Here is an 18,887-nt window from a genome sequence, read left to right as displayed (position 1 = left end):
AACGCTCATTTTGAAAATTATATTTTTTTGCAATGCTGCTGTCTCCTTATTGATGATTTTGTGTTTGCCACTCCATACTTTGCTTTGTTAAATTGTGGTGATTCTATGAATTTTACTATACTAAAGAAAGGTTTAGATAACAAATTGACGAGGACATGGTGATTAGTGTTCAAATGGAACCAGGAAAATGTTTCCTGGAAAATGCTAGTCACTTCAGGCTTCAGCATGCACATTGCCTCTTGCTGGTGCAACATTTCTCTTACAAACTTAAATTTAGCTGCTTATTGTCAGCAAAGTTGCCATACAGAGAGGGTAAGGATAGGCAGTATGTTAAAAAAACAAACATGGTGTATTATAAAACTGCAAGATCAATCCATTTTGGTGTTGAATACCAACTGCCACAGCCAGTCTAAATCCGGGAACCACAACCTAAGTCAAGGCTTGGTAAAAATGAACAACGATAACACCATATGGGACAAGCAAATCACCAAAATTTTTAAAAAACAAATGTTACAAAGCTAGAAACATTAGATATAAATTCAGCTCAAACTGAAGCAAGATATATAAAGGGCAAGAAGAATGGAAATTCACTAAATAATGAGTTGAAATAAATAATCTTGTGAAATACCAACTTCCACCTAACTGCTTCTTAAAGAGTGCTGTCAATTTGAGTAAAATAGGTGGCACCAAGGGCAAGTCACATACAGAATGAATATCGGGATCAAAAACATACTGTACTGTATATACCACAGCAGAGATGTGTGGCACAATGAATGACAGTAGTAGTTAAAAAGTGTGAGTCATTTCTTTCCAATTTGAATAAACTTCAGATGTAATTTAAAGTAAAAGTTGAAATTTAGTACAGAGTGGTACAGTGGAAGAAGTAGTAGTTTCATCAGGTATACAGAGTACAGTCAGTTTCATATGGGATGTCTTGCCAACATGCAGCATGTCATCATTCTCCTGTGATGGCCTGCTCACTGGATGTGTTTACTTTGCCTTTCTCAGCATATACGTTCCAATCTGAATTGTAACCATTTTCATATCTGTATGTTGTCATGAATAAAAATACAAGCATTTTTACAGCCGCCTTTAAAAATGAAAATAAGTAACTAATATAGATTAAGTGCATTATTGCTAGATCATATGTAATTTGACTGTAAAAAAATACTGCTTTTAGTGCAGTGTGATAAGTTGAACGATGTTTAACATTTTCCTAATCATACCAAAATCAGTCTGGTAATTAACACACTGAAAAATGTTACATAATTCTGCATCACACTGCAATCTTTTACCATACTTTTGTTCATTTTTTTTTTCTTTCTGATGAGATGACAATCTGTTATCTGCTTTTTTGTTTTCAGGGTGCGACACAGGATTTGGAAAAACAGCTGCTATCCAGATGGACTCACTTGGCTTTCAAGTGTTTGCCACTGTGCTAAACATGGAGGGGCCTGGAGCTTTAGAGCTTCGAAAGAGATGTTCACCTAAGCTGACCCTAATTCAGATGGATATGAGAAAACATGAGGACATCGAAAGTGCCTTACAGATTACAAAAAAGAAGCTTGGACGAAAGGGTGAGAATTCCAACATAGTGCATTTTGAGTAAATCAGAGACCAACCAATGGATATTTTTAATGTAGATGATTAAAAATGTAGGCTTTCTGGTTGTTTGTTGTTGTTGTTTTGTAAAATTAATGTGAATTTTTTGTCTTTGGGCTGAAACCAACATACTTTTGACTGAATAATGAAACCTTTGTCAGCATTCTGTTGGATGTCATTTATAATATTTCCTTGAAAGAATCAATGCACCACTTTGACTGTTGTTGTGTAGCTTTACATTGGATGACAAGAATGACAGGTGATAACACTGCACTATGCCTGAACTTCTGTTCTTGCTTTACGTTGCAGGCTTCATGATTGCAGCCCTAGCCAACACAAGGCAGCACAGGATAGCACAGAAGTCAGTAGTAACTCTTAAATATAAGTCATCTAAATCTTTAAGAAATCAGAGAGCATTGATTTAATTTACAAATACTGTGGTGAGTTTTTTATTTATACGACTAGTTTTAATTTTAGAGAAATATTCTTCAAGTCATCATGAAATTACCTTTAACCCTTTCTTTGTGTTTTCTTGATGCTATATTCTGATTATGGAGTTAATGGAAGTTTTGGAATTAAAATGTAAAGCTTGAAGTTATATTTGCATGATGCTGTAGTAAATGCATGATATCTCGCTTACATATTCATGTTTTCTTTGGTGCTATTCAGGTTACAAAAGAAAGTGAAATATGCTTTTTAAAGAAATTTTAAATAGCATGTTTTAGAAACCATTAATATGGCATCCAAGATAAAAGAGAAAGTATCTTGTACAGTGTTGTGGTTCATTAAAAGAAAAACAAATGTTTTACTATCTTAACATTTTCCAAAGATAATTTACTTTGTTTTCTTTTTTCTGTGATTTTATTAAATAAAATAAATAATAAATTAACAATTACAACTAAGTTTAAAATAGAGTTAAAAAAAAAAAAACTTCATCTGCTCCCTCACCATCCTAGCTTAGTAAAGAGAGGTTAAATGTTAAGGGAAAAATGGGACTTATTGGAAAGTGACAAAAAAGAGTGGCAATCTGGCCACCATGGCAGAAAACAAAGGCTACATGTAGGGATCAAAAAGACCAAAAGACTCCTATGTTATTGACTACCAGCCACCCATTTTCCAACAAGCTAAACAGCAGACAAGGAATTTTTGACATTGGAATTAGATGACCAATTAATCTGTCTCTCAATGCAGTGACCTTTAAATACTATTCAACAGATGCAGACTGCTTTTTGGATCTTTTAATGAATTTTTGCCCAATTTTGTGTTCATAAGGATTACTTACGAACACTTTGAAATCATTTCAGCTTTTTTTTTTTATCCTCCTGACTGACTGGTGCAAACACCCCCCACAAATGATATACTGTTTGACTTGTCTAATTATGCAAGACATCCCGCTTTTTGGCGTTTCCCCCCATTTTTGGCCCTCTGGACCCAAACAACAATCATTCTTAGGACATTCATGGACCAATTTTGTTCAGGAAATTACACTCTTATGATAAAGAGTCAATCAGTTGGTATCTTCAGCAAAAAAAATCAGAAGGACTTAGTAGTGCCTGCCACGGCAACCGACCCTAGGGGTTCACCCTCAATGCGATACTTGGGGTCAAAGTTACTCCTTTTCACAACATCACTACATCTTTTAATTTGATTCAGGTCTGCAGTTGATGGAATTTAATAAATACATGTAATGGCTGGATTGGCTCAAGCAGAGACTTGGAAACCAAAGTTGTGTTGTTCTAGCTGTCTCACAGAAATGAAACAATTAGTATTATCACATAGACAAAGTGGCTATGAAGAGTACAAGACTTTTAGGCTTACAATTGGCAGCACATGTTCCTTATACAGAAAAGTTGGCACTGTGTTTCCTGGCACTGTGATAATTACATGAAAGAACCGATTCTTTAAGAGCTACAAGAAGCCGAGGTGTGCAAGGATGGGGAGGATTTGGGGGAGTTCTAATCAATACAGTCCAACACTCAGCAGCTTGACCTAAAAGAAGGTCAAGTAGGAAGTAAAAGTCTCCTACCAGAAGAACTGTAAATTTAGATTTAGAAGTAAAGCGAAAACTTATTCTGACTGACATGTAAAATAGAGGCCATGATCAAAGGAAAAAGTGAGAGGTAAGAATGCATTGTTGTGAAAATTGAAAGTTTGTCCAATAGGAAAAATGAATCCTGTGCTTGCAAGCCCCAGTGTAACAGCTAGATTTTTCTTTCTTTTTTCTCTTCTCTTTGTAATTTGTGTTCAGTCTCTGCTGATCTCTCTCTCCCTCTTTCTGTATTTAGGTGTATAAGAAACATAATGTTGCAACATATTTTCTATTTCATAGCATTCTTCCAAGTCAGGAGTGATGCCAGAAGGATTGTTTCCTATTACAGTAGACAGAGTACACATACTGTACTACATATTGTGTGCTAATCAAAATTAATAATACTATGCAGGATGTCACAAGAAATGTCACTACTAATGCTAAAGAATATTAAATACACAGACTATAAGTAACTATACTGTTAGGTTCTCTAAGTTATTTAACAGGCTACATGAGGATAGTGGTGACTGTATCTTGGCAGTTCTGTCATCGGATCTGATGACTGTGGTAAGGTTTTATTTGCAAGTCATGGCTTCAGTTATTGACTGCAGCAAATAAAGTATTATTGCCAGAAAATCACCCACACAAATAATTTCCAAAACTTATTGGAGGAAAACCAGTATAAGCTGGTGTAAGCTGGTTATAAAGGTTATTATATAAAATGAAATGGAATAAACATTTGCAAAGAATGTAGGACAAAATAAATTATAATAGGGTGGTTGACATTAAAGTGCCTTACCCAAGCATAATTTATAAAAGGATAGCTACAGGAAAAAAAAAACATATTTTTATTACTCTTATAAAAATAAAAATGAATTTTAAGAGCAAGTAATCTCTCATGTATCTTTCTTTTGCAATTCTGTATTCATGGAAAAAAATCTTAGGTTTGAAGTTTATAGGCAGCACACAGGGCTCATGCCCTGAGTAACTCAAACTTTTGAAAGTGATTTAGAGCAGTTTCTTTTCTTTATACTTCATGATGGTCAGAGTTCATAACAACACTATATTTTAAGCAACACAATTTTTGGTGATTTGCTCTGTGATATTTTTTAAAAGCTAAACTAATTGACAATGACAATAAATTAAATATTTACACTACTGTAAATTTATTTTTGTACTCATGTACTCAAACTATAGATGTAAGAAACCAGTAACTGCACTGGCAGTAAAGAACAAAAAACAGATACTCATATTTTATAGATGTTGCTTTGACACAGCATTTTGATTAGAAGTATTATTATTCTTTAGACAGCAACTCATCTTGTATACCTGTTCATTTTGACATCCATATTTGATTCAGTCTCAGTCCTTGGACTAAAATATCTTCTGTCACATTTTTTCTCATGCTATCTGCCTGCATTCTATCCAAAACAAAATAATTAAAATCAGATTTACAATGAATTTTTAATTATTATGTAAACTGCTCCTTTTTTATAATTTACTGCTCAGTCAAAGACACCATTACGAGCATATACAACACTGTTTAAAGCAGGTATTTAGGTACAAATACATTAAGAGTATTCACATAAAAAAGGGCTGACTAAAGATATGATTGTGTGTGTGGTTTTAACAGATGGGTTACGGTAAGTTGCGTTCAAGTTTAAGATTAAGTTTAGTAATAACAAACTATGAAATTTTCATGAACAATTGTAGTGTTAAAAGAGGTATATTAGAACATATGCATTAAGCTTTTCACAGATGGAGTAATGTGCAAAACTGCACTACTGTTAGCATAAACAAAAAGATACATTTTCCGTGGGCTAAGTATACAAACACTGGTGGACTAGAAAAATATCTCCTGATCTAATGAATTCCTGATCCTGTTGATTCACACTACTGGAAAGTGGTAAGACCCTCATGAATCAATAAATTCATTCTGCCAAGTCCCATCTATTAAGTATTGTAATGCTGGGATGTATGTTTTAATGTCACCTATCTGTTTTCTTGATATAAGCTGAGAAACACTACTGTGTTACCACTAAAGATCTAACATTAGAGCAACACAATTTTCTGCAAAATAACTTTTTAGTGACGCAGTAATTCTCCAAGCTGCAAAGCTAAGAAAGTCCTGAAATGTTTCCAGGAGCATGAAAAGGAATCCAAATTAATGCCATGACCTGCTGATATACCAAATCTCAATCCAGTCAAACATCATCTTGGATGAAGTCACCTTTAATTAGAACATGAAGTGTTCATAACACAGGATGCATTGGTCACTAATTATAAAATAGGGTTGGATAATGCATACAATTCTCAGGTCAAAAAGTCATTGCCTTAAACACCATCAACTTATGATGTTATTGCCAGGGGTAGGATATCCTCATTTTTAATTGAGTAAGCTGACACTGCTGTTCTGCAATTTTAATTTTCTATTTGGTCATAGGGTCTCTTCACTGGTAACAGCCATGCCCTATAGCATGATACAAGAGTAGTTTGTTTAATGTACAAAAGTACAGATGGTCAAATTGGTGGCTAAGAAGAAATCAGCCATGCCAGTTGGGCTTTTCTTTGGCTTGAATATAAATAAGTGTGGTGAGCCAAAAGATTTAACCAAAGGTATTTGTCAACTAAGCAGGAAAGTTGTTGCTACAAAAGATTTAAAAATAACAAACTTGCATAATCACTTGCAACTACAGCATCCAGCTGACTATACCAGTTTACTCAATGCTGTTGATTTAAGTGCCTTACCGGCCGTTAAGTATCGGCATTAGAAAACTCACAAATTATAAGCCGGCCAGGGCAACATAGACATTACCAACACTACAGACAGATATTTTATTCACATAAAATATGCATGTTTTACACATTCTTTCCAGAATGTCTTTTTAAAGCACAAGCTTTAACTCATCCCAAAAGGCAACCTTAGCACTGCAGGGTATGATCAGTGATAGCCGGGGATAATATTAAGTGGTATTTCTTTGGGTTGTAATAACCTGCGTCAAATTGTTTTTGGGGCAGTGATGGAGATATGTGATCCATTAATTGAACCACCACACAGAGTAATTACATGAATTTGCTCCCCACAATGGAGACTGATGAATGTTTGGCTGAACACTGAACACACTGGCTTACTAATGATTACATTATTCTAAAAACAAAATGGATAAGGTGTTAAAGCCAGCACCCAGTTGCAAGATACTATACCACCAGAGTAACATACTTTTTGTTACATATAAAATTGTGAAATTGCATATCTTTTCTTCTCAGAAGAAGCTGCAGTCTTTCACAAATACAGGATTTTATCTCGTAGTCTTGATTCTGTTCAAGCATCCAGACTGACTACAGCACACCTGCAGCTTTGATGAAAATTATAACAAAGGCTGCATCAGTTGCAGCATTATAGAATGTCTTCTATTTCTCTTATCATCACTTAATAATATGCCACTGTTGGATTCTTCTATGGGCTGTCATTTTTAGTAAAAATGCATGAAGAATACAAAACTCTGCTGTACCCACCACGTAGACCAGATTGCTAACCTCTGTGTTGAAAAGGATGATGTCATCAGATTTGTATCTGCTAAAGATTAATTTCAAGTTTCTAGTGTGAAAGTATGTTTTGTACAGTGCATTTACAGCCTATTAACATACAATCAAGACACAGGAGCTTATTGTAACATGGTATTTATGAGGTGTTTAATCATGTGGTTTAAATCATTGGTAAAAAAATCCGTCAACATAGTAACCAATCAATTATCAATTGCCAAAGATAACATCCATTGGCACAAGTTATTACAAAATGCATGGCAATATCATAATTTCCCAAATGTACCAGTAATTTTCCCAAGACATCTAAAAAAATTCAATTGATATGTGAATAAAACAAAGCTTTTGGCTGAAGAGTCCCATAATGTCTGCAAAAGTCACACTACATCTCTCCAAAGAATGGCATACTTGTGTTATGAAAATTATGACAATATCCTGTGTTCTTATGAGAAGAAGATTAACACTAGAATTACCAAAGCATACGAAAAAAAAAACGTAAACCAGGCCCACCTTAAATCCGTTTGTACTTCTCCATCAGCGACTTTTGCATTGAAAATGTGTTGATAAGCACAAGCAGCAAGCAGCCAGCAGCCTGCTATCCCATCCCCCCACCGCTGCAGCCTTGTTTATTTGGGAGTGAGTCACCTAGAGCTGTATAGGATAAATAATATATCGTTTTTTGGATCACATGCATTTCATGTGTGTTCCGTGTCTACAAAGATCTATGTGAGTGTTGGATGACAGAAAATGCAAGAAATGTTGAACACATACCTAAAAGACATTCTTTTCATGTTTTAGTACTAATGACATTTAGACATGAAGTGTATAATGTGTGAAGACTGAAGTCCAAATATCAAATAAGCACTTTCACAAAAGGTACAGATAGAAAAAGTACACTTATATTCAAAACTATAACTGAAAAAAAGAAATTGGGCTACTGTAGTTTGTTGTCACAACCTCTTTGGTAGTACGGTGGTAAAAATTGCAGACTCATATTCAAGAGGTTGCCAGATTGAGCCTTCTCACGTCCCAAAATGAATGTTTTGAGTAGTGAACTGCTCTTATTGTTACTATTATACAATAAAAACATACATTTGATTTGAGTCTGTAATAGCCGATGTAAATATATGGTATTTGTAAAGGCTGGCATTTTTTTTTATTCAGTTTTATTCTCTCGTGCCCATGCTCCCCCTAATCTGGCACTGCTGTTTTCAAATAAAGACGTGCTATAACAGAGGTGAACTCAGATGAAGACGAGGGTTGTACATCGGAGAAAGAAAACAGAAGCCCTCCCTGCAAGAAAACGTCTACTCACATATAAGAACAACACCACTGCACCAGGCGTAAAGGCGAAAGATGACACCGTTTGGATGCAGCAAGAGGTCCAGCATCATCCTGCTAGTCAGTGTGCCCCACACCTGTCCTTCAATGAAACAGCATGGCTTACAGAGCGCGCCAAGGTATTGTGCAAAGTCCAGTTTGTGATTATGTTTTGTGGTGGTCTTTATATAAAACATTTACATGTACTTAAATAAAAGCCAAATCAAATGGTATTTACCTTGATTCATTTACTTATCTTCCTACAGCGTAAAGTAACAAGTAAACTGCAGAGCTTTCTGTGTTTGATCGACACGGGCATGCTGACACAATACATGTGTACTGAAGTGACTTCAGCTGCAGGTGGAAGGTAAATAACAATCGATCTGCTCCCCATCTCATGAAGCCCAAAGACTCCAAAACACAGCATCAAATCCATCTCAGGATAAAACAGGAGCTTAACAAAGAAAAGGGTCGTCACAATACCAAAATTTCAGACTCTGATATGACTAAGAAAAGTACTGAAATTCTATATTGTTTTTGATACCCAGTACATTATATAATGTAACTCAATGAAAAAAACTATTTAAATGAATTGCAATTATGAATGCATTAAAATTTTTATATTGATGAAAAAAGTAATAGAAAATGTAGTCATTAACTGCAAATGTTTGAAGTAGTGCAATCTTTTGTAAAAGGTTAGAGTAAAGTTAAACAAATAAAGAAGTTTAATTCTGGTCAACAGTTTTTTTACTTTGATGAAAACACATACTGTTACTGAGGAAGTACACCAAAACGTTACATACAGTATTTGTCATTAGCTGATTTTGGGGTTTGTCAGGGGTGTGTTCTTGCTCTTACTCTGTTCAGTGCTTGTATGGACTGGGTGTTGGGCAAGGTCGTGGGGTCCAGCAGCTGTGGGGCATCTGTTGGTGAAGAAAGATTCACAGATCTTGACTTTGCTGACGATGCTGTGATTTTCGCGGAGTCAAGAGAGGCTCTGATCAGGATGCTTGAGAGACTGAGTGAGGAGTCTGAATGTCTGGGCTTGCGAGTGTCCTGAATAAAAACAAAGATCCAGGCCTTTAATGACCTCTTGGGCACAGCCATCAGCAGTGTGTCTGTTTGCAGAGAGAGTGTTGACCTTGTTGAGAGGTTTACTTACCTTTGCAGTGACATTTATGTCTCAGGTGACTCTTCCTATGAAGTCAGTAGACGGATTGGGAGAGCATGGGGGGTCATGAGGTCGCTGGAAAGGTGGTATGTGGTGCTCTCGATATCTATGCAAAAGGACAAAGTCCAAGACTTTGGAGTCCTGGTGCTTCCTGTCTTGCTATATGGTTGCAAGACATGGATGCTATCCAGTGACCTGAGACGAAGACTGGACTCCTTTGGTACTGTGTCTCCCTGGAAAATCCTTGGGTACCGTTGCTCATGGAGTCCTGAATGAGGCAAATTACCTGCATTGTGAGGGAGCGCCAGTTACGGCACTACGGCCATGTGGCACGTTTCCCTGAGGGTGCTCCGGCTCGTAAGATCCTCATTGTTGGGGACCTGAGTGGCTGGACCAGGCCAAGGGGTCGCCCACGTAACACCTGGCTGCAGCAGATAGAGGGTCATTTCTGGAGGGTGGGACTGGACCATGTGTCTGCCTGGGGGGGTTGCAAACCGGGATCCTGAGTTGTTTCGCCATAGAGTGGGTGCGGCAACGCACTGTACCAGTGCATGCTCCCCAACTTGATTTGTCATTAAATTTTAACTGTATAAGTATGGTAATCTTTTGTAAACAGTGTACATAAACATAGGAAAACAAACATTAAATAAACATTAAAATTAAAAGAAAATTTTTTCAGAAAAATAACACACAAATAGGAGCACATAGTGCACATTGCATTTTTGTGAAAATAAGCTACAGTGTCTATGTAACAACCAATTCAAGTTTTTGCAAGATAGACTACAGTGTCAACATGCTCTTCTGTGAGGTGTGCTTTTGTTGGGCTGCACATGAGCCCTGGCATACTAAATACACACTCCGTATAGTAGTATATGAGTATACGGATAAATGGCACCAATGTTTATGTACATAAGCACTAAAAAGATGTAGAATCTTAAAATATACAGTAAATGTGATAAAATATATTTTTAAAATCGCACATAATAAAATCGGTGAGGAGTTAACTAGAAAATTGCTCTGGGGCACACAACAATGGCTGACCCTGCACTCTGACCCCCAAAGGTCATGTGAAAAGACAATTTCCCTTCGGGAATTAATACAGTGTTGCAAATAAAAATCAAGGAAGCTCTAGTGCTAAAGAGTGTTGCCACTGCATGACAGTGCAGAATAAAACTGGCCTTTAGGGAAAAATAACTGCAGACCTTAAACATTTAACTGGCTACAAAAAATGTTACATGCCTACTTCGAATGCAACAGTTTAAAGGTTTATACCTATTAATGTTTCGGTAATTTAGAAATTAGACACCTCCTGAAATTTTTGGCAGTCCTTCAAATGTTTGGCTAAATTTATTGTGTTAAATCCTTTAGTTGGTATTGTGTGTCAGCATATCTTGCATACAGACTTGCATGTATCTTGTGGTTTTCTGTTCCCATTTGCTACAAAGCCAAATTATTTCCAGATAGCACTCCAGCTACCCTCTTTATCACTTAAGTGTGCTGGTGAAGGCTCCACTAAAGTTGCCATCTTATTAACACCTGTGAGTGGGTAGTAATGGGGCTGCAACTTAAACCATGCCAATTGATTGCCTGCAAGGCTCAATTGTGAAAAGTCAGAGCAAACTGGAAGTATGTTTGTAATGTAGGATGTAGAGTTAATGCCATGAGGAATGAGTATTGAAGTCATTTTAAAATGTTAAAATCGTTTCTTTTCACAACAACTGCCAGTACACAGTATTGTAACAGCTTCAAACTGTGTGACACACACACACAGCCTCATAGGAGAGTCATGAAAAATACTAAACCTGATGGCAAAATAAGGAAAGCAATGAGAAACTTGCAATTATATAAAGATTTACCCAACAAAGATAATAAAAAGCATGTAAAAGCTGTTACTGAATTAATAATATTTCCTTCAGCAATTGTTTAGACCAAAATTATAAAGGGGGCGGGCATAATTAATTAGTTTACCAACTATTTATAATAAAAATGAGAAAGAAAACTAAGCTAACTTAGATTTGTATTTAGTGTTTATTTAGTGTTTATTATCCTGTGTTTATATACACTGTACATCCATATATAGTATCTATCTTATTACATTGATTGTGTTTGGGGTGAGAAAAGGAGACTATTGCCACATTCAGACAACAAACAGAGAAAGTGAAAATTTATTTATTCTCATAGTTCTGGCATCCTGGCTTGAATGTGAGGAAGAGGGATATATATTCCACACAGCCCTGTAGGTTACATACTCTGCATCCTAAGGGTGCTACATGTCTTCTTTGCAAGTCATCGTTCTAAATTCCACTTTTATAGTACATCATGCAAAACACCCACTGTGTTTAAGGACATTTAATTCCAGGTTTGTTGCCAAAGATTAATAAGTAACCACACCCTAAAGAACTTTACTGCATTTTTGAACAGCACCCAAATCCTTAGTCATAGCATGGAATCAATTAATGTAGATTGGTGAACGCTTTAAAGATAAGCTACCATGGAAAACACCTAGATCACATATGGCAAATGTTTTTCTTCTTTATTACTTTCTTTGTATCAAGCACTTTCCACTACTCAACAAGTTAACTGGGGAATAAAGTCAACATTATTAATAACAGTACAATAATAGAGTTTATACTTTGATAAAGAAAGCAACCAGCACTGTTACTGTTTTCAAATTTCAGACTATAAATATAACCATTCAAGTTATAAAATATTTCATGCTCCTGAAACACCTTTAGTTATTGTACCACTCTACTCAAATGTTTTACTGGAATCTGTCATCCTTTCAATCTCTGTTAATTCTGGAATGTATCCAAAAAATGTATTTTATTGACATTCTGAGAACATGGATCCTGGACTTGCAGATTTTATTTCAGATAAAGTACAAAATTACTACAACTGAAATGTTCAAAAAGACTTTAGCTACTCTTCTAAAAACAATGATAATTAAAGTGTACATTGTAAAGTGGAGTTGTTTAGTCATAACAAACACTGCTTTATAGTAGAGCACACATGATGAAAATATAAATCATAATATAATAATATAATTATAAAATATAATTAAAAAACAGTAGGGAAGATGACAACAACCAACTTTGGGGGAACCACAGCCATTTATAACAAAAAAAAAGGTTTTATTGACTTAGAATAACTATCTATAATGGTATTTTTAGTAAGTACTGAATCCTAAGGTACTCATACACTCTTGCACCTCAATCCATGTTGAGGAAACTTGTGCCTCAGCTGCATATTGTGAAGAGAACAGAATAGTAAAAATGCATGATCATCAAGCTTTTATATATGAGCAAATAACTAACCCAGCTGAAATATGATCTGGCTAATTAGCAACTGTTATAAGGGACTAAACTAGTCTTCTCATACAGGGGAACTATGGAGCATCCCTTACAAGCAGCAGGCAGATAATGCCATAGTTTGCTTGACTAAAGACTCGCCATTTTATAGAACTGTACATATCCTTGAAAGTTTTAGAAGATATTGTGGCATCTTGTGATTATAATGTGTACTCAGGGATGCATGTGTTAACGAGTTATGTTACATATTGGGTCAAAGTAATTAAATGGCTGTATGTAATAAGAGGACTATAGAAGGTATCCCAAATTTTAACTTAAAGCCAATCCAGAGACCCAAGGCTTAATATAGAGATTCATAATGCCCCATGTAGAGTATTTTGATTTAACTGACAGCTACAAACAGAAAAATGTTAAAAGCCTCTAGATAAAACATTACGTTCTCAATTCTACTTAAACTAAATATATATATTTTCTGTATCCTGCATAGTAATAAACCATATAATTTTCCAATATGCCCTAGCTACTTAAAACAGATTTTGGTTACTATAATGTGAGTGAAAAAAAAATGGATTAGTGTCAAAGATAACTCATAGGTTGCAAGCTGATTCAGCATAAGTAGTGTTCATGCCAGCTTTTATATTTGTTTAAAAAGAAACAGTTATATTTGTCTCATTGAAACTAAAAATTTAAGACAGAATATGAGAGACATCATTAGGATAAATCATAACATGAAACATCTGCATGAAGGATAAGATGAATATTATGTATTAATTATTATGAATATTATATTTAAAAATGTAAAATGAAAACAGTAAGAATCCTAGACATGAGCTCTGAAAGACACTGTATTTTGATGGAAAATTATAACCACATTTTTTAAATTGATTATGTAATTCTGAACTAAACAATTAAGTAAAAGGTGTCAAAGTGTTTTACATATAATACAGGACAAGGTTATTTAAAGATAAATCTGTAGTAGATAAATAAAGAGCTAAAAATAAGTTACAAAAAAACAGCTCTATAAACCATAAAAGACTACTAAGTCCAGTGCTAGCCACAGGACGTATGAGAGTATGAGACCAATAGTTAAAGATTTTGGGAAATCCGAGCGGCTACTAACAGAAACCTTGCAGAAGAGGCAAAAATGACCCAATGCTTTATTTTGAGTATTAAAGAACAGTAAAGGAGGAGGAGAAGAGTATTTTGAACAGTAAAAGCAAGCTAGAATATACTGACAATTAAATAACAAATTCTCTGAACTTGCATTTTTTTGCAAGTTTTCACATGTGGAAAAATTGATAACCTCCCAAAGGTAACATTAACTATTAAGAAGGTACTTACTACGAGGGTAAATCAGAAAGTAAAGCCAATTTGAATATTATGTGGTAACCACAATGGATAGAAGCTGACACAATAAAGTAGATTTGTGATGGATTATGGGTAGCTCAAGCATGCTCAGCGCAGCACTAGGCTGTTAGTCTAGTTGAAGCCAAGGTCAAATGAAGAAGGACACTCCGCTACAGGATTGCAGAACTGTTGAACATGCTGTAGTAAGGGAGTGAAACCTTCCGAAATTCACCAATTCACAGAAAAACAAGAAGAATACTATCAAAAACAGTCATACTACTCCATGACAATGCATGTCCCCCTGCAGCAACTGCAACAGTGGAGGCAATGCAACAGCTGCAGTTTGAACATCTTCCACATCCCCAACATAGCCCAGATCTAGCACCATGGAGCTATTACATCTTCAGTCCACTTAAAGAGGCTCACAGGTTCACGTGTGATAATGAGGTTAAGGATGTGGTACAGACCTGGATTCAGAAGCAGCCGAAAGCCAAGGAATGAAAAAGTTAGTGGCATGATGCACAAGAAGTGCATCGACTTGCAGAAGACTATGTAGAGAAGTAATATAACTGTTACATGCATCTGTTTACAGTTACCAGTACTAAAAGGTAAGTTGCCTTTATTTCTTTATTCTTCCTCGTAGCTTAGAATTTTTAGAGGAAGATATATTGCTTAGATTAAGTAGACTGAAATCTAACAAATCACCAGGACCTCTGTGTTAAACTGAAATAAACACGGCGTTTAATTGTTGATAAAATTTATTAGATGCGTTCAGCAGCTTCTTCGCTCAGTCTCCACCCAAACACCCTAACAAAAACCACCCACTCATACCTCCCCAAAAACTCCGCCCCCCTTATCCCGGAAGCACAGACCATGGGTTAAATAGTGCAGGTGAGATGTGATATATTAACAATATCCCATATAATTTTTTTTACAACAAAAACAACAAAAGAATAAAAGGGAAACATACAGTATGTAACAAAGTCCTTGGTTACCATAGCAGAACAATAAAGGCCACAGCAAACACAACAAAACAGTAGTTACATATACAATTGAAAGTGCATAGATTTGGAATGTAGCCCCTTTATTTTTATTAAACGTTTTGATAAGACAGTTTTAGATAAGATTTCAGTAGCACCGTAGCCCTTCGCTGAGTACTTTTAATAACATAAGAGCAGATGCTCCCCTTTTTGTAAGACAATCCGCAAGCTGAGTTTTTGTGTCCAACCAGAGAACCTTCTTTATTTTTTTACTCTGTATGAGCTCCTTTATACTGCTTATTTCTAGTCTAAGTCGTTTCTCAGTGACCTGTTTTGTTGACTTAAGAGCATCAGAGAGTGATTGTCTGTCATACAGACCAAAGGGGGAGCATTCAGATCAGCATTTCCAGTAGTAAGCTCAGAAAAGAGGGTCGCCAGAAAGATAGCATTATCTATTCCATCTGACAGGGCTAGAGTTTCCCCTGCCAGAGTGCTCCTCACCACACTTCTAATTCTCTTAGACTGCCAGAACAGGGGAGAAAACTTCCCTCCTTCTCCCATGAGACCAATTAATATTCCCCCTTGTGTACCCCCATCAGGAATATTTCCTAGGGAGGCATCACTGAAAACTGTCAGATTCAGAGCATCATTGTTTCCCAAATGCTGAAACCTGAGAGTGACTTTTTCAGATTTAAGCTTTCTAATGATCTTATTTATCTTGTGAATTGACTGAACTGTGGCATCTTTTATATTTGACCCTAATCTGCTTACATCAAACATGATGTCTGGTCTGGTTTGTTTTGCAACCCACAATAACTGTCTAATTTTTGACCTAAGCTGCTCTTTTTCAGTCTCATTAACAGAGGCATCTCTCTGCAGGACACGCGCTGCTTGTAGGGGAATTGGCTGTAAGTTTTCAATGTAAATAAGCTGATGAATATGAATTTCACCATTAAAAGTAACAAAGTCCATTCCCACATAGCAGAAATTTTCATGTTCCTCACGCCCCACCTGAAATGCAGACTTAAGCGTAGGAATCACATCTTTTGAGAAGGTTTGTGAGCCTGCCCAAAGAAAATCATCAACATGACATGCAAGTACTCCAGTAACCTTACACTGCTCATCCAACCAGTAGAATACTGCTGGATCTACTTTGGACATTTTACCACCTGTACTCAGCATGATTTCTTTCACCTTATTGTACCAATACAGTGATGCATCAGCAAGGCCGTAAACACACTTGTTGAGTTTCCATAGAGTATTTTTCTTTTCTGCTTCAGCAGGAGGCCGGATATGGATTTCTCTGGACAACTGCATGCCCTGTAAGAAAGCAGATTTGATGTCCATGGAATGGATGTGCCATTTGTTTTGACAGATTACGCTAACAATAGTCTAAGAGACTCAGAAGCACAAGTTGGAGAATCTTTCTGCAGCTCGTGAATATTAAGCTCTTCAAAACCTCTAGCTACGAGGCGTGCCTTGGGCACAATGCCATTGGGAGTTTCTTTGAGACTACACACCCATCTGTTAGAGATACACTTTTGACCTACATCGTCAACTTCTTCAAAAACATTGTTTTTGTACCAATTCATGATTTCATCCCGCTTAGCCACATTAAATGAAATGTCTTTTGTTACAAGCACATCACTCTCCCTAACAGGTGATTCAATGTTAAGATTATCAACACACGATAAATCTACTGGCTCCTTTTGCCCATCACTGCCATCAGGTTCAATATGTTGCAAATTATACCAGCTTTTGTATTTTCCAGAAGCTTTGCCTGCTCTACCTAAAACCCTTGCTTTCTGTAGACCACCACCATCCTGCTTCATAAAGGTCACAGTTTGTCCCTTCTTAATCTTTACACCAGTGGGAGAGGCAGGGTTATCATAAACAATGTGATCTGTTTCCATTTGTGTCATACTAGGATGAATCACTTCTCCTGTATTTACCTGTTTAATTGTTTCCTGTTTGCTGTCTGTATTTTCTTCACTATCTGAGCTTACATTGCTTAAGCTGTTTTTTTTTTTCTTTCTGCCTGTTGTTGTTCTGCCTCTTTCACAGTTTGCTCATCCTGAGATTCCTGATCCTGCGTGTTTATCTTACAGAGCCTGGATTGATGCACTCTTACAAGAATCCCCCCATTTCTTATAAACACCACAGCTCCATCCTGACCAATAACTACCCCTGGTCCCTTCCACTCTGGACAGTCCCCTCTTTTGTAATATACCTTGTCTCCGGTCACATACATTTCATCAGTGGGCCTGAGCTGCTTACGTATTGCCCTTCTTATCCGCTCAGAAGACTCAGCTTCTGTGAATGCTTTCCTGGAAGCATGTAAGGCAGAATTATGTTTTCCCACTCTAGCATTCATAATAGTACCTTCTAAAGCAGGTGGTTTATCGACTATCACAGAAGGAAGATTAGGAATTTGTCACAAACACTGATACGGACTGTAGCCATGAACGTTTAACATACTGTTCTTAGCCATGAGGGCCTAATCAAGGGCAGTGTGCCAGTCACATCCATTCTCTCGTTTGACCTTCAGGATGATTTCAGTCAGTGTCTGATTATGTCTCTCGAGTAGCCAGTTGCTCCGGGGACTGTATCCTGCTGTTGTTCTTGTCTCGATGTTAAAGTTCTCAGCCATGTCTCTGATCTCTTCACTTTTGAATTCACGTCCGTTGTCGCTGTACAGCCTCTGAGGGGCGCCATGAACACTAATCCAAGTGTGAATGAAGGAGTTTACAATTTCAGATGACTTCTTTGTAGTAACAATGTTTAGAAGCTGAACTGCGTAAAGTGATTGATTATGTGAAGATACCACACACCTGGCTCTAACTCGTGCAGATCCACCGCCGTCTCGTTATACTCTGAAGCTAAAGGTAACCCCACAGCAGGCTTTGGCTTTGTCCTTTTGTACTTCTTGCATATTTCACAGTCATTTACTATTTGTTGTAGAATAGTACAGCATTCTTTGTCCTTATTTCCTGAACTGTGAATAAGTCTCTGTAGTCTGTCTGCTGATGCATGACCAAACTGCTTATGGAGCTTCAAAAGGACTCTGCGTTTCTCATCTGTAGACATATTTTCTGTCACTGTAAGGACCTCCTCTTCACTCTGAGGTTTTTTAGCTTCTTGGTCTCTGATGTCTACACAGTAATGTCCAGAACTAGTAAATTCAAGAGGAATGGATTGTTTGAACATCACTGCACTGTCCTTTTTCATGTTCAGAATGGTTCCTGCCTTCTTCAGTGACGTTTTACTCAGCAGAAGTGGAATGTCAACCTTGACAACTTTGGTTTCAATGTTGCATTTTGTCAGTCCTATTTTAGCTGGTAGTTTCACATTTCTTGTGGAATACACCAGATTCCCATCGCCAAACTGAAATAGTCTGCAACTTGGAGTTTCTGTTTGCATCAGTTGGTTCACTTGTTCTTGAGTGAGGCTGGCAATATAGTTTTCTAGCCATTTTTCCCCACACACAGTACGAGTACAAGCCGTGTCAATAATCGCTGATCCCAATGATTCAGTCATAAGTATCTCAGCATCTGACATGGAGGCCTTTATGAACAATGTGATATTAC

General features: G+C 36.7%; 1 protein-coding gene across 1 annotated transcript in view; it reads left to right on the top strand.

Moving 5' to 3' along the window:
- hsd11b2 (hydroxysteroid (11-beta) dehydrogenase 2) overlaps nucleotides 1-18,887 on the top strand; it is a 119,303-nt gene that overhangs the window by 59,038 nt on the left and 41,378 nt on the right. Inside the window, exon 2 of the mRNA XM_039762949.1 lies at nucleotides 1,365-1,577. Coding sequence (XP_039618883.1) covers nucleotides 1,365-1,577 — 213 coding nt within the window. The remainder of the gene's footprint in view (nucleotides 1-1,364; nucleotides 1,578-18,887) is intronic.

The sequence above is a fragment of the Polypterus senegalus genome, chromosome 9, assembly GCF_016835505.1.
Source record: "Polypterus senegalus isolate Bchr_013 chromosome 9, ASM1683550v1, whole genome shotgun sequence".
Classification (NCBI taxonomy): Eukaryota; Metazoa; Chordata; class Cladistia; order Polypteriformes; family Polypteridae; genus Polypterus; species Polypterus senegalus.
Note: the sequence above shows the minus strand (reverse complement) of the source record. Positions and strands in the feature narration are given on the sequence as shown.